Genomic DNA, 15,896 nt, shown 5'->3' with positions numbered 1-15,896 from the left:
TTGGAACACTATGTTGCCTTGTGGGAATTTGTTTTGAAGTTGAGTCATAACCCTTTTTTTAAAGAATCTTGGATATCAACATACCATCTACAGCAAGTAGAGAAAAATGGCCTTGGAATGTGAAACAACCCCAAAACAATTTTTCCTGGGGTTGTTTTATTGATTGTTGGATATGAGCTGGTGATGCATTTTCATCTGGCGCTTTTTGAAATTATAACAGCAAATATTGTTGTAGAAGATAAATAAGTGAATTAAAAAAGATAATAATTAGGTGGGGAGGAGATTACCAAGAAAGAAGGTGAAATGATAGAAACCTTTAATAACGAAAGATACATTAACTCATAGATGATGTTATATAAAAGATTACAAAATAAGAAAGTTCAAGAAAACATATTAGCTTTTTTTTAAATAAATAGGTAATGCTAATTAACAAAAAAAAATAATTTTAAAATAAATTTTGGTGCAACATAAAGAAGAATAAGAGGCATGTCAGTTACATGAAACCTAAAGTGTGCAAATATTAGAAAAGCAGAAGGAAACCCACTTAAAAAAAAAGATTGATACAGGGGAAAAACTATTTGATCATATGATACGAAAAAATAAAAATATGTGATAGAGTTGAGAGAAGATTCTATAATAAAATCAGAATTTTTAGCTCAGAGTGTTTTAAAAAGAATAAGATAGTATAAGTGGATGACATATCATGCAAATTATTTTATTTTTTAGGTTTTGAATACAAGTTTATGAACTTTGACTTCTTAAATTTCAATTAAACTATAGAAATAGAAGACCAAAAAAGGCTTCCAGTACAGAAAAAGGATTAAGACTAAAAATGTAATGTAGCCCTAACTCTTTTTAAATTATAAATTGTAAGAGGTAATAAAAGTTTTGAATCAAAAGTTAAAGAATGCAGAAATAATTCAAGGAGAAAAGATTAAGTTATTAAGATTTAATGATAATATTGCTTTAGATGAAGCTAAAAATGAGTTAGAAGATACTGAGTGATATGGATTCACTGATTGGTGAGAAATTTAATTTAAAAATAAATAAAGAGTGAAACATCTTTGTAGGTAATTATTATATACCAGAAAATAAAGCACTTTTTTTATTTAGATAGGACAATAAAGGATGAATAATAGATAATTAAAGCAGCTAACACAAGAAAATAGAGCCTTTATACAAAAAGAAATATCTCTTAGCATTAAACATAGAGTTGAATTAAAAAGAAATTCAAAAAGGTATTGAAATCTTAAAAATTCTCTTTAGAACATCTCTATAGCCTAATGGTTGTGGCAAATGATCGTAGGAAAACTAGAATGTTGGTAGATTACCTTTATAGTATTGTAGGAAAATTTTAAAACTACGTCTAACTTTATAAGGTTCAAATTTAACTTTTTTTACAATGGATTGTAGAAAAAAGAAGCCTGTGGTAAATTTTTACTTGAAGCAGAATTATATTCATATGTCATTAAAATGACTTACCAACTTTATTGAATTATAAAAAAAATAGCAACCATTGTAAAGGTTTATTAAAGCAACCAGGCTTATTTAAATTAATAATGAAAGAAGGTGGAAAATGTGCAGAAGACAAAGGTATATATAAAACAAATAATTGAAGATGTAGCATGATGTAACAAATACAGTGAAAAATACAAAGAAATGGGATAAGATATTGCATCAACCATCCAAGTAGCTAATGAAAAAAATTTATCAAAATTTTTTAGGTTACTCATAATATGGAAAAAAAAGAACATTAAAAATAGTGCAATATATAGAATAATATCAGTTTTGTAATTTGATATTAGTTTTTAATAGCTCTATCTAATTAAAAAATGTTTAAATGTTATTTTTTTAACATCAGTAATGGTTATTATTTCCATTAATAATAATTAGAATAATTTCTTATCAGTAATATGGAGAGGGAATTTATTATCACCAGTCTTTATTTGTACAGTAATTACAATTCTTTCATATCATTATAATTAATGAAAATTTAAATGTTTACGTGACAGTTATCATAGGTCACTAGTTAAGATAGTTTTGACTTCAGTTTGAACAAGTATTTCTGAATAGTTTTAGGTTTATTAAAAAATTCTCTTAATATTAATATAATCCAACTTTTGTAATATTTATTTTGTACATTATAATAAATTATAAAAAAAAATGTCTCAAACAATTCGTAAAATTATTACTGCAAATGATGCGCCAAAACCGGTTGGTCCTTATAAGTAAGTCAGTTTAATTATAAATTTTATTTTATTTCCTATTTTGATTATAATATTTAATTACATATGTTTTAATTGTAGATGTATTAGAACATAGTCATATGTTCAATTTTTTTTTTTATTATCGGGCATCGACTACTAAGGTCATTAGCCCATGTTAGTTCTTAAAATAAAACCATAACTAGAAGTAAAATTAAATAAATGAAAAAGATTTTTTTGAGTTAATTAATATTTTTAAAAATTTATTTATTTTACAAGGATTAAAAAAGTGTTTTCCCTATGAATACACAAATAAAATATAGTTTTTAACGCTTATAAAAATGATTGAAAGTACTTGTTATACATTTTATACTACCAAGTCAATAATATCTAAACTTTGGTTGTCATGCAATTATTTGTTTACAAATAACAAAGTAATGCTGTTATTAAAAAAAAAATTACAGCATATAAAAATTTCAATATTTAACAAGTGGACAATAAAGTAGAAATAATCACTCTAATTAATCAAGCTAAACATAAATTTAAAAAAATAAATAAATTGATAAATTAAAACTTTGCTATATTGTTTTTACTACTTTTTGTAAAAGAACACCATATGATTGAATTGTAAACATCTCTTTAATTCAATCTAACAGTTAAAAGTACAGTTGCATAATGGATGTATCAAGTTTCAAGGGTAAATTAATTAACTATATTCATTTGAGCTTAATTATTTTTTGTATACATTAATTACATATAAATTCTTAAGAAATGAGGATATCTCATATATTTAACAAATTGGAGCTTTTCACTTACTTCACTGCCATTATGTAATAATTGTTTGTGATCTATTATCATATTTATATGACTCCTTATCGATAAACAATTATAAATGAATTGTGATGGCATTAACTCGGCTCTCATTTTATGAATAAAAACAAGAAAATTAATATTAATAATAATGATTATATAAAAAAAAATTGTAATTGTACAAGCGATTATAAGTAATCTGCAATTATTTAAATGTGAAATACATAATAGATACAGTTTTGAAGTAATAATTTATAAATATTATCAGGGAATATGTGGACGTGACATTTCATTTATCAGTGTAAAATAACTTGTCATATTTTGTATGCTAATTTATTTAATAACTTAAACATGATATAATAAAATAATTATGATTTTTTTACTCAAAATATCTAAATATTACTCAAAACCTGGAAATTTTCTCTCATTTCCATATAGTGATCTATGTAATTTTATCGTAACTATCCTCAGTATTATAGGTGTTGAAATAAGTTTTGTGAAGCCCTTAGCAGATTAAATAACCAACCTATACTTATTATCTTGTATGAAAATTATATAAAGATGCTTATTTATTTTATCACATCTTCATTCATATTTAAATGTTCAAATATGTAATACAGAAAATTACATTGTAATTTTGTTTTTATAATTTCAGTCAGGCAGTACAAGTGGGAAATACAGTTTATCTTTCTGGTGTGTTGGGCATTGATCCATCAGCTGGTAAATTGGTGGAAGGAGGTGCATTAGAGGAAGCAAAACAAGCACTGAAGAATCTTGGAGCGATACTTACAAAGGCTGGTTCATCTTATGGGAACGGTGTGTTTTACTAATATTGAGTAAACATGTACATTATAAGATTTGTTGTTAGTATAGTTAATTGACTGAAGAAAGTCACATTACTAAGACTAACAACTTTTTCTCCATAAAACATACAAGTAGTGACTGAAATGTAATCCACAGTTGCTCATAACTCGCAAATGAAACAAATATTGTATAAAAGTAAATTTTATTTGCTATAAAAACTTGCATTTATTTTCCTATATAGTCACCATTAACAAGTGCATATTTCTTCCAATGGTAGCCCAGTTTTTCATTCCATCCATGAAGATTGCTGGTTTTCCTTGATCCACAAGCTCTCGGCATTCTCAGTTCATGAAGGTGAAATGAACACCCTCTTATTTGCAGAAAAAAGTGAAAATCACAGGGTGCCATATGTGGTGAGTATGAAGGATGTGGAACAGGTTCAGACTTCAAATTCACAAGAGTCTCAGTGGTTGCATGATGTGTGTGCCTGAGCAGTATTGTATTTGCAGAATTATCAGCTTCCTTAACCAACCCGGTGGGGTCTAGTGGTGAACGCATCTTCCCAAATCAGCTGATTTGGAAGTCGAGAGTTCCAGCGTTCAAGTCCTAGTAAAGCCAGCGATTTTTACACGGACTTGAATACTAGATCGTGGATACCGGTGTTCTTTGGTGGTTGGGTTTCAGTTAACCACACATCTCAGGTATGGTCGAACTGAGAATGTACAAGACTACACTTCATTCACACTCATACATTTCATCCTCATTCATCCTCTGAAGTATTATCTAAACGGTAGTTACCGGAGGCTAAACAGGAAAAAGAAAGAAAAAATTATCAGCTCATGGATTGGTGAACATCACATACACACACACACACACACACACACACACACACACAACTCTTAAGCTATTTTAATGTATTTATATATTGTATAAAATTTAGTCGACCTAACTTCCAGATATCTGTCATGTACAGATATTGAAATCCCAGAACATTGATAAAAAAATTATTTTTGTAGTTTCAAATTTTTTATTGTGGTGAACCATAGTGCCAGTATTCCATGCTCTCCCATTTTTCTTCTGCATTGTAATGGGTAATCCAAGCTTCATCTACCATCTAATTTTGAAAAAGTCATCTTCCTTGTCACAATAATGTTGTTTTAGATGCATTGATATAGCAGCCTTATTTGACATTACAGCAATGGTGACTACAGAAAATGAAAGGGTATGGATGAATAAGTATTAGAATGCTAGATGTAGAAATATAGAACATAGAACTGCAATATGCTTGCACTTGTTGCTTTGCGAAATATTTTGTTTTCCTGTTATGTTTTAGTGTGCATTAGACTTCAGCCGCTCTTTGTATTTCTTTTTTTCTGTCAGGACAGAAACAATCTTAATAATTGAATTAAAAAAAAGTTCATCATCAAATAAATCACAAGTTTAGAAATGTTTCACAAAACTATTCCTTCAATATTTTTAAGAAACCAGGTGACCAATACAAAAGATTAGAAATTATAAAAGTGATGGAAAATTATCTAAGTTTTTAATTTAGATAAGATTTAAAAAAAATATTTGAATGCTATACTGAGTTGTGATAGGTAGTGTCTATAATTTTACATTCTGATTAACACTGTAACAAGCTTTGCCTGAGCCATCCATTGTTTCTAAAAGAAGTGATCTTTGTAAATTTTTCCAATGAAATTTAGCTATAGTATCTAAATGTAGTGAGTTTTATAAAAACCTGATTGACCATTTATTCATATTTGATGCAAACATGAAGAGGGAGAGAATGGTGAGATACTGATTGACTTATGACAGATGATATTCTTGTAGACAAACAGATACTCATTCTCATATTAAACCTATAGATATTCAATGAAAGAAACAGCTATGATAAATGGTTATTGAAAGAAAAATAACAGAGATGCTCAAGAACAATTTTCTGTAGATATTCAGATGATGCAGCAATCACACCTGAACACATGCATCTCAATTCACTTGTAAGGGTGTGTCTTTTCATTATGTTTGTCATATTTATATTAGGTATAAAGAAATAATGATGGTTAATTTACTTACCTTTGTACTAGAAGCAGTTACAGTCATTGTGAATCACTGTTGATGATGGTGTAATGTTCCTTTGGTAGTAGGAAGAAAGTATTAAAGTTGAAAAGTATTGCGTCAGTATTATACATAGTCGTGTATATATATATATATATATATTTTTAGCAAATGTTGCTACCCTAGAATCATTATTTACAGTATGCTACAAGTCCCACTGGGGATAACTCAGAAACTTTAGACAGAAAGGTGACCATTTAAAAATTTTTCACAGTAGTTTCAAAGTGGCTTTTATAAACATCAAACCAAATTGTTGGTTTAAGGTGGTTTGTACCAAAAAATAGATCTTTTTGAAGTAGGAGCATTTGCAATTAAATTTGTTTAATGTTTCATTGTTGAGCAGTTATTTAAGAGATTCTGTAGATCACTTTGAAACTATCTGTGAAGAAATTAAATGGTTACCCTTTTGGTTAACTTGTAATGTCATATTTTTTAACATAAAAATTTTGTATTTCAATGCCCTTTAAAAAACTGTATCTTGACTTTTTATGTAACAAAAGACAGCTACTGCTTTAATTTATCAGTAGAAGCTATAATATTACCTGTATTACAATCATTGCAGTAAAAAATACAAATTAATATTATTTTTTAAATATATGGTTGACTGATACATGTAGTGAAATACAAAATAAAGAGGACTGCATGAATTTCATTATTATCCCTTAAATGTATTTTGGTGTACTGAATTTATTATTAAAACTATTTTAATCTTTTTAATTTAGGCCTTATTGAAAAGCTCCCATGCTCATTCAATTAGGCAATTTATTGCCGGCAACCAAGTTCATGACGATGCAAAGGTTGAGTTGTGATAGGTATTGTCTATAATTTTACATCCTGATTAACACTGTAACAAGCTTTGCCTGAGCCATCCATTGTTTCTAAAAGAAGTAATCTTTGTAATCTTTATATGAAATTATATTATTATTATTAACATGATCGATGCACAGAGTAATCAAGTGGATGCGTTTTTTCTTTTTCTTTATGCAAGTTCCAAAATTTGTATCCCTTTCGCTTATTGTTGATCTCAAGATATTTAACAAATCATCAAATGATTTTGTAGACATTCTTAGAAAATTAAAAAAATTAACTTCATCTTACCTTGTAAAAAAAAATACTGTAATGATTTCTTTTTTTTGAGATTCTTCCAATAAAGGATGAACCCAGTATTTTACTTTCTTTTTAAATATTTATTAATAATTATACTTACTTCCTCAACATCCACTCTGCTGACTGGTTTGTGCAGCACAGATAAATTCTGAGTTGCTGATTTGGTCTCTTACTCTGGGTCTCACTTTTAGTTTCCTTCGTTGCCAGCAACTGATCATCAAATGTGCAATGAGTCTTAATTTAAATACTGTTAGTTCCTCACAATTGTTTATGAAAAGAAATTAAATAATTCAAAATTTTTGTAAGATATGCAGTAATTTTTTTGTATACTCTATTTTTTTCTGGTCTTATACTATCATTTGTTTTGAGAATACTCTTTCATATTTCACAGTGTCTCAAATGGCTTATGTTTTTTTCATATAACATATATTTTATATTGAATATATTGTGAACTAGTTATTTAATAAATTAATTTATTTGTAAAACTGTCAGTTCAGTAGAACAACAATCTTATGTTGGTAGCATATTCAGATTGTTGCAGTCATCTTCTGTCAATTATAATTAAAATTTTATGAATAAAAATAAAATAATTAGTGTATTTAATTGCACTAGTCACAGTTTTATCACTGATTATTTAATTATCATCTCAATTAAAATTTTAGCTAGAGCTGTAGTAGATTCCTACTATCTTGTTTTGTAATTCAAAGAAATTTAATTCCAATTGGCTGATTTATTCCAGTTGACTGAAACTATGTGAATATGCTAACAGCACCATAAGTTGATTGGAGTTTTACAAATTTGTTCCTCGTTTTTTTATTTCAGAAAAACCTTCTGATGTGGATACCTCCCATGTATGACAACTTTCTTGTTCTAACAGACTTTTGGAATCAAAAAATCTTATATATGTAATTAACATCAGTTCTCCTAATATGGAAATTTAAATTCTGTTGCAGGAAATGTACATCTGATAGTAATCAGCTACATGATTCATTTTTTTATATTGAGAATAATGCCATTATAAAAAACAAAAATGTGTTTTTCTCCTTCAGTGCTAGTAAAATAAAGGTTACTCTCCATGAAAAATTTGATATGAGATTTCTTAATTATCCAGTAGTAACCGATCAATATGTTGCTGAACATAAAACTTGTAAGTATGGAGGTTTTGCCAGATGCTTCACCATTAGGTAGGCCCAGAACTAGGTGCAGTTTAGAAAATAAACAAGTTGTTGCAGAGACATTAATAAAGACCCCTTAAATGTCAACAAGAAAGGCTTTTATTAGGAAATAAATAACTAGAACAAGTTTGTGAAACATTTTAAAGCAGTTGAAATTTGTTTATTGGCCAAGACTACTTCATGAAGATGGTTTTGACGGAATTATATATTTTTGTAAGATATTTATTATTGTTGTAGAGCAGATCCTCATTTTTCTACTCACTGCTAAGTGATATCACCTGATGAAGCATGCTTCAAATCAAACGACTTAGTGAACCATTATAATTGGTTCATTTATTAATTGATTTATTTCTTGAGGTATTATTTTTCCTGAGCTAATAAATAACGCTGTGATTTTATTGTTGGCAAGAAGATGGAGCACCTCCTTCTTATGCTCTTCAAGTTAGCAATTACATTAATCAAACATTTCTTGAATAAATATGGATATATAAGAACAATTGGATATCATATTAATATGATTTTTCATTCTGGGAAATTATTAAAGATGTGGTAATTTCTTCAAACTCAAACGGCGTAAACTGCCTCAAGTTAATGGTTGAAAATCAATTAATTTTATAAATTAGGACAAAACTTTATTGGAAACGCATGTAATTAAGGTGTTAAATGTTGCCATGAATGCATAAGAGTGGAAGGATGATACTTTGCACACTTCATCTGATGTATATTAAATATATGTAACAACAAAGAACTTCTTTTATTAATATTTTATTTTAATTATTAACTATTTTCTTATTATTAATTGGGGTAATCTTTAACCAACCTATTTTTTATTATATATTTTGACCCCTCTGTATTTAAACACTGTTTTGACCAGATATGATCACTATAATTCAGATGGTTCTAAAAATCAGTTTCCTCTATCTGAACAATAAAATGTTAACATAATGATTGCTTAACTGGTAAATTAGTTAGATTATTATTAAAAGGCAATAAGATTAGTCTATTTTATTTGAAATAATGTGATTGAGATAATCTTGCAGTACATTTCTTACCTTTATTGTATGGAGAAAAATAAAATTCGTAAATAACGATTTGCAACACAAAAACTTTTTAACAATAATAATATAATATTAATGAATATTGATATGCTCTAAACCATCGTTTTATTTATTTTTTCCAGTGATTAAGTCAACAATATTTCTTGAGGATATAAGTGAATTTGGTCCAATAAATGAAGTGTACAAACAATGTAAGTACTTTTTTTTTATATTTACTCCTACAGTCATAATGTGACAAAGAAAACTAAAACTGATGAAAAGGAGAATAGAATAAAATAGGATAGATAATGTTGACCTATTTGTTAATTTAATGCCGTAAAACATGTTTACCACAATCTGAAAACATTATATTAATCTGTGAAAGAACATCTGACAACTATCTCTACTGAAGTTGTATATTGCTATACCTTATTATGTCAACAGTTTTGTTTAATCTTTATTTTGGGATCCTGTTTTATTAATGAATTACATTATAGTATATATAGATTTTATATCCATTTATTTATTTCTAAGATTTGATTTTCAGCAATGTTCTGGCATTTTTTTATCAGTTTATCTAAAATTATTTTAAAAAACTAAGGATTGTAAACTACTCATTCATTTGCTAGTAGTTAATTGTTAAATAAATAAATAATTTTTAAATAAACTCGAATTTGGATTAATTTTTTTAGTTGCAGAAAGTAAATAAACAAGTATTAGCCAAATGATCTGACATAAAATAAATGGTACCTTATTAATAGTTGTTAGTAATAAAACAGATTTTTTTCTCATTGTCTTCCCATTTTTCATTGATTTCTCAGTTTGACATTTCTAAATTTTTAAAGTTTTATCGGTAATTTATTTATGAAGAACGCCTCACCTCTGATTTTTATAAAATTTTGAATATATATTTACGACTTAAGTTACTTGTTACAAATGAAATTATTCATTAGAAACACATTTCACGTTGAGTTACATCCCTCATAAGTTACACAATACCCACCCAAAATTTCATTATTTAAACATTGTAAAGTGTAATGTATATTATTTTTATAAACTAAGTAATTTGGATTAGTTAAGATAAGAATAAGGTTAGTTTTGGTTAAGGTTAAGTTGGGTATGTTTAAGCGTAAGGTATGCATTTTGGTAAATATGCTCTGTAGATTATTACAGAATAAATAATTTGGTTTAAGTGAAATTAAGTTATGGTTCAGTTAGATTAGTTTTTTAATTTATGTCTTCTGAGAAATTGTTTAACTATTTGTTATTCTTATTTTGTGTCAAGATTTGAATATTTGAATAGAGACTTTCTTCAACATTTTTCCTCAATGAGATTTAAATAATGTCAAAGAAAATAGTAAAAAATTAAAAGCTACCTGTTAGACTGAATGAACTATATTACATTGTTATTGGAAAAATGATCTATTTAAATTACTTAGGAAGCAATAAAAAAACTTTAATTTAAAAAATGTAAAAACAAAAACTAAAAAAAGTTTGTAATGCAACTTTATTGAATTGTTAGTTATTAACATTTTGAAAAAAGAAACTAATAGTAGTATATAAAAAATAAATTACTTTAAAAGAAAGTTTAAAAAACTTTTTTCTTTTGGTACAGACAAAAGTTAGCTTGAGATAAGTAAGTAATTTTTTATTATTAGTAATCTTTTATTATTTTTTCTTTTGAATTTTACATAAAATTGATGTGGTACTGTGTACTAGCATTTAAGCATTCAGTAATAAAATTGAAATAATTAATATTAATGGATATTTTGAAATGTGAGGAATGAAATGAAGAATGATTGAGACTTATTAATTATCAAGGTATTTATCTTAATTATATTTTACTCATCTGCATAATTAATTAGTCATTGTTAATAAAGTGTTTTTGGATGTACTATATGAATTTATTGCAGCAATTTAAGTATGAAAAGCATCTTCTCCATTTGTTACACTTTTTTTATCTATTCTGAAAGCAGATGTAACTTCTTTTTGTCATGTATATTTCTAGGGGATATCAGTAGAACAGTGTTTAACATGTCAAAATGAACATAATACGCATAAAATATTTTAATAACAATATTAGTTTATGATGACAGTACAATGTAATATTTTCTTTGTGTTTTTTTCTTTTTTAGATTTCCAAGAGCCATATCCTGCAAGGTCTACATTTCAAGTTGCAAAGTTGCCTATGGTAAGAGGAACTAGTTTTCTTTTTATATGTTTTAGTGATATATATTTCTTTCATTTTCTTGAACAGCATTAATTCTGTTATTAGATTTTTTTGCAAATGTGAGTCATTTACAGAACCAAAGAACTGCTATTTTATTTACAGATGGATGATTTGATTGTAGTTAAACTGTAACACAGTGATTGTATAAAATCAAAAACATAAAATTTTTATCGTTTTGTCAATTCATGTAATTATAGGTTTTACTATCAGTTGAGCTTAATTGTGAAGTTTAGAAAAATAGATTACAAAACAATACATTGATTGGATAAAAATTTGCATAAATTTAATTTTAAAAAACTTGCCTTTAAAAAAATGGTGTAAAAAATTTTAATCTTTTTAAGAAGTATTTTCTGTATTATTTTTTGAAGCTTATAGAATTATTTTTTTTATATTTACCTCTTGCCCTAATTTTTCTTAATGTATAATAGATAAAATTTTCATTATAGAAAAGTTCTTCAGGTTTTCCTGAATCCCTTATAAAGTTTTTTTTACGTACTCAATGATGATAACAAAGGTTTGTAAAAATATCTGGGTAATCAAATTCTTGAAAAATCCAGAACAATATAAAAATAAAAATTAAATTACAAAATCATTTGTTTTTATCATGTGAATTTTGAAAATCTACTAAATCTATTTATAATTTAAGTAGTTGTATAATATGTACAGTTCTACAATATGTACAATATTTGTTTATTTGTAGAGTATTATAATTAATTGTTTGATTAAAAAAGTTTTTTTAATAATTTTTAACTCATTTAATAAAAGAAGGTGGTGGTTCTGTCTCACCAGTACTCGTTTATTTATTTTCTCTTAATAGAGAAATAACTTGCTGAATTTGTTATATGAATTATTAAACTGGAAAATAATGAAATTTGATTTAAACAATTTTTCAGTAAATACTGAAGAAATAGTATATAAAAAGAAAGTAAACAAAAAGTGAAGTAAATCTATTAAAAATAATGCAATAATAATTAACAAATTATTAATTAGAAAAAATACAATATTTATGAAATTTATAAAATAATATTTCTAATAGTGATTATAGAATGAATTTAAAAAAAACCAACTCTTGTTCTTTAAGACAATGCCTATCCTACTGAGCAATGTCTAATCTGAGTATGTTGCAGTTTGTTCAACTTGTGAGTAATAAATATCCACATGGTCCAGTGGGATGAGGACATTACATGTGACATGTAAATGAGGTGTCTTGTACAAACTCAGGACAACATTCCAGAAAAGTGCAATTAAAAACCCCACACTACCAAATTGCACTGGTATTAACTGTTCATATTCAAATCTATATAAAAGACAACTTCCTTTACTAGGATTAGAACCTTCAACATCAAACAAAAATCAGCTGTTAAAGCGATCATCATCGCTTTTATCAACAGTTGTTTAAGCTCACTTTATGCTTTTTATTGGGACTGAGATTTATTAAAAGGTAACATTTTTATAGATATTTCTAAAAAACACTTTCACGTCCTTCCACTGTGCAAAGTAGGGATAAAAAGTTTTTATGTCCTTTTTTTTCAATATAAGTAATTACTTTTAAACATGCATGGGAGTTTACATCTAACCCACATTATTTCCTTTTTTAGAATAAATCTTTAGCTATTTTTTTTCTGTATTAAAGTAAGTAAAATAGTAAAATAATTTTTCTATAATGAAATTTATCTTTATCTAAAAACCTTCTGAACTCTTTGTATACCCAACTCTTTAGTTACATATAAAAAATTCTTCAATTTCTTTAAATTCTTGTATCATTTATTTATTTATTCTTTTTTATACCTGTAGTACTGAGTATTTTTGTCTTGATCTTTACTTTGAATTCTTGATGATAGTATTGTTCTTTCTGAAATTGTTTTCAATCATCTTTCAAAACAGTAATGTGTACAAGAAATATATAATTTAAATTTTAAGTAGAGTACTTTGTAATATTATTTGCTGTATTTTTTTTCATGTTGTGCAATAATAGATCAATTGCAATTTATTAATTTCTTCTAATAGTTATCTTATATATATATATATATATATATATATATATATATTGTTAACCAGTATTGAATATCATTGGCTGTCACAGTCTTCAGAGAAATTCCAGGTATAAGACTTACCCTGATCTTAGACACACTTGTAAGAGTCTTAAAGCATTATTTAAATGACTTGCAGCTGTGCCATAAGGCATTATTTTGGTTAAAAAATTGGGAAATGCAAATTGGGAAAATGGGGAATTGCTAGTACAGTAGAGTAATTCATTATCTGTTTTTTTTTCTGTGCAGATTACATCAGTGTGTGATGAAGAATATCTATTTTACATTAATTATCGTGATGAAATATGAATATACCAAAAAAAAATCTAGAATTTTGCTTCCTGATCTTTTCTTCCAAAAAAGATTAACACACACACATGCGCGTGCACACACACACACACACACACACACACACACACACACACACACACACACACACACACACACACACATACACACACAGAGCACATGTGTACAGTGTTTAAAAATACTACTTCTTGTTGACAAAATTAAGTATTTAAACCTCATTCTTCACTATACGGTACTTGCATTGTTTGAAATAAGAAATTAATGAAATATGAATGAAATATTATATGCATACATATATACATGTATGCAGTATTAGAAATTAACAACTTATACAAGAAATATTAAAAATACAACATCAGTAACAGACATAACTTAAATTATAGCCATAAAATTCTTTTGGGTGTCTCCTAAATTCTAGGAACAAACGCCTACCACTCTTTTTTGGTAGTTAGATCTGCATTTAGAATCTTTTCAAGAAAGTTTCATAAATTATTACAGTACAAATAGAAGGTGCTGTAATTTCCTGAGATCTCATCTGTACAGTCTACAAAAATATTTTGAGATTTTCTTAGAGAGGAAGGTTTTGCTTTTCAATCAGTGAACAGTAAATTGAAGCTCATGGGTGGTATTTAAATTTTAGTGCTATCACATCCTTAGTTCTGTCTCCTAGCCATCAGTTATGGTTAGGTTCTCATAAATAAAACAACATGATCTGGTCTTAGGATTGAATGTGTTACGAGTTAAATCTGTAAAGCCATTTCATGAACAGGGCTTGTAGGTGTATACAAATCCTGACAAAGCGAAGCTAATCTGTAAGTAGGTAACCTAAAAATCCCAATTTATTATACGAACCAAATCATATTTAGTGTATAACATTACATTTCATGTGATAAGTATTATAATTTTAATGCTTCATAAATCTTTTAATATTTATTTTTTTGTTTTTCTTTCAAACAGAATGCCAAAGTTGAAATTGAAGTGGTGGCTGTGGCTGGAGAAATCATTGATAAATAATTACATAAAAATATTTTGAATACCATGTCAGTGGACAACATATGACTAAGTGCAGTATTTTACATTAAACATTTTTTTATATACTTATGTTACATTTGAAACATAAAAATGTCTTAAAATTTTTCCTTATATTTTTTTTAAAAGTAATTTATTACACTGAAAATAACTTATGTTGTGCATTTATTTAAGAATAAGAAGATTTTTTAGAGTCTATTTTAGGTATTTAATGATATGTCTGACTCCTCGTTGAAAAGAATAATTAAATTTGTATAAATAAGTAAATTTGATGGATTGATTTTATGATGTATTAAAGAAGGAAATTTCACTGTGTTAACTTCCTATAATACTGTAAGGATAAAAATATATCTAACGGTTCTCTGTTTCTGATAAATTATATTTGCATACTTTCTTCAACAAATTTTGTGCAGAGTATTAAAATTTTGAATATATTCTTTGTGAATTGACTGAGTTCTTAGAATATCAAATGTATAGAAATAAAAAACAAATCTGTATATTGTCTTCAAAGTGTATTTACAATAGATGTTGCTGTTCTTGGTTGGTTAAATTATTTTTAGCACATCATATTTCCATTTCCTATTGTTCTTTTTTATATTCTGTTTACTTACTAGCTGCAGATGTGTGCCACAGGCACACCCTCTGCAGCTAGGCCCTCCGGTTGGGTTGCCCTGGCAGGCGGCATCTCAGAGTGGGATTATTAAGTGTCCAAAATTGATTACCTATTGTATAAATAAATTTTTTTTTTTGAATGATGAAAATTGATATAAAAAGTTAAATTAGAAATTTAACTCTAGAAATTGATACTAATTAATCAGGATTTTCCGCTAGTGATCGGTACATTCTGGTGCCTACTTTTTGGTTATAGTTCATTATTTTATAAAGAAAAACAATCACATAAATAAAAAAATATGTTATTAGTATGTATTTCACATATATATCGATATATAATAATATAACAAGTATACACCTGACCACCACGAGACATGTACTAATGAATTAGGATTTTCCACTACTGATGGTACATTCTGGTGCTGTGCTAG

At 26.9% G+C, this 15,896-nt stretch overlaps 1 protein-coding gene across 1 annotated transcript; it reads left to right on the top strand.

Annotated features, from left to right (window-relative positions):
* Nucleotides 1-1,986: 1,986 nt before the first annotated feature.
* On the top strand, nucleotides 1,987-15,406 carry LOC142326176 (2-iminobutanoate/2-iminopropanoate deaminase-like). Its single transcript, XM_075368429.1, has 5 exons — nucleotides 1,987-2,228; nucleotides 3,670-3,830; nucleotides 9,399-9,467; nucleotides 11,391-11,446; nucleotides 14,782-15,406. Exons 1-5 carry the CDS (start codon nucleotides 2,164-2,166, stop codon nucleotides 14,836-14,838), a joined length of 408 nt encoding a protein of 135 aa, XP_075224544.1. The 5' UTR covers nucleotides 1,987-2,163; the 3' UTR covers nucleotides 14,839-15,406.
* Nucleotides 15,407-15,896: the final 490 nt, after the last annotated feature.

The sequence above is a fragment of the Lycorma delicatula genome, chromosome 6 (genome assembly GCF_047948215.1).
Source record: "Lycorma delicatula isolate Av1 chromosome 6, ASM4794821v1, whole genome shotgun sequence".
Classification (NCBI taxonomy): domain Eukaryota; kingdom Metazoa; phylum Arthropoda; class Insecta; order Hemiptera; family Fulgoridae; genus Lycorma; species Lycorma delicatula.
The sequence above is the reverse complement of the archived record's forward strand: the minus strand, read 5'-3'. Positions and strand labels throughout refer to the sequence as shown.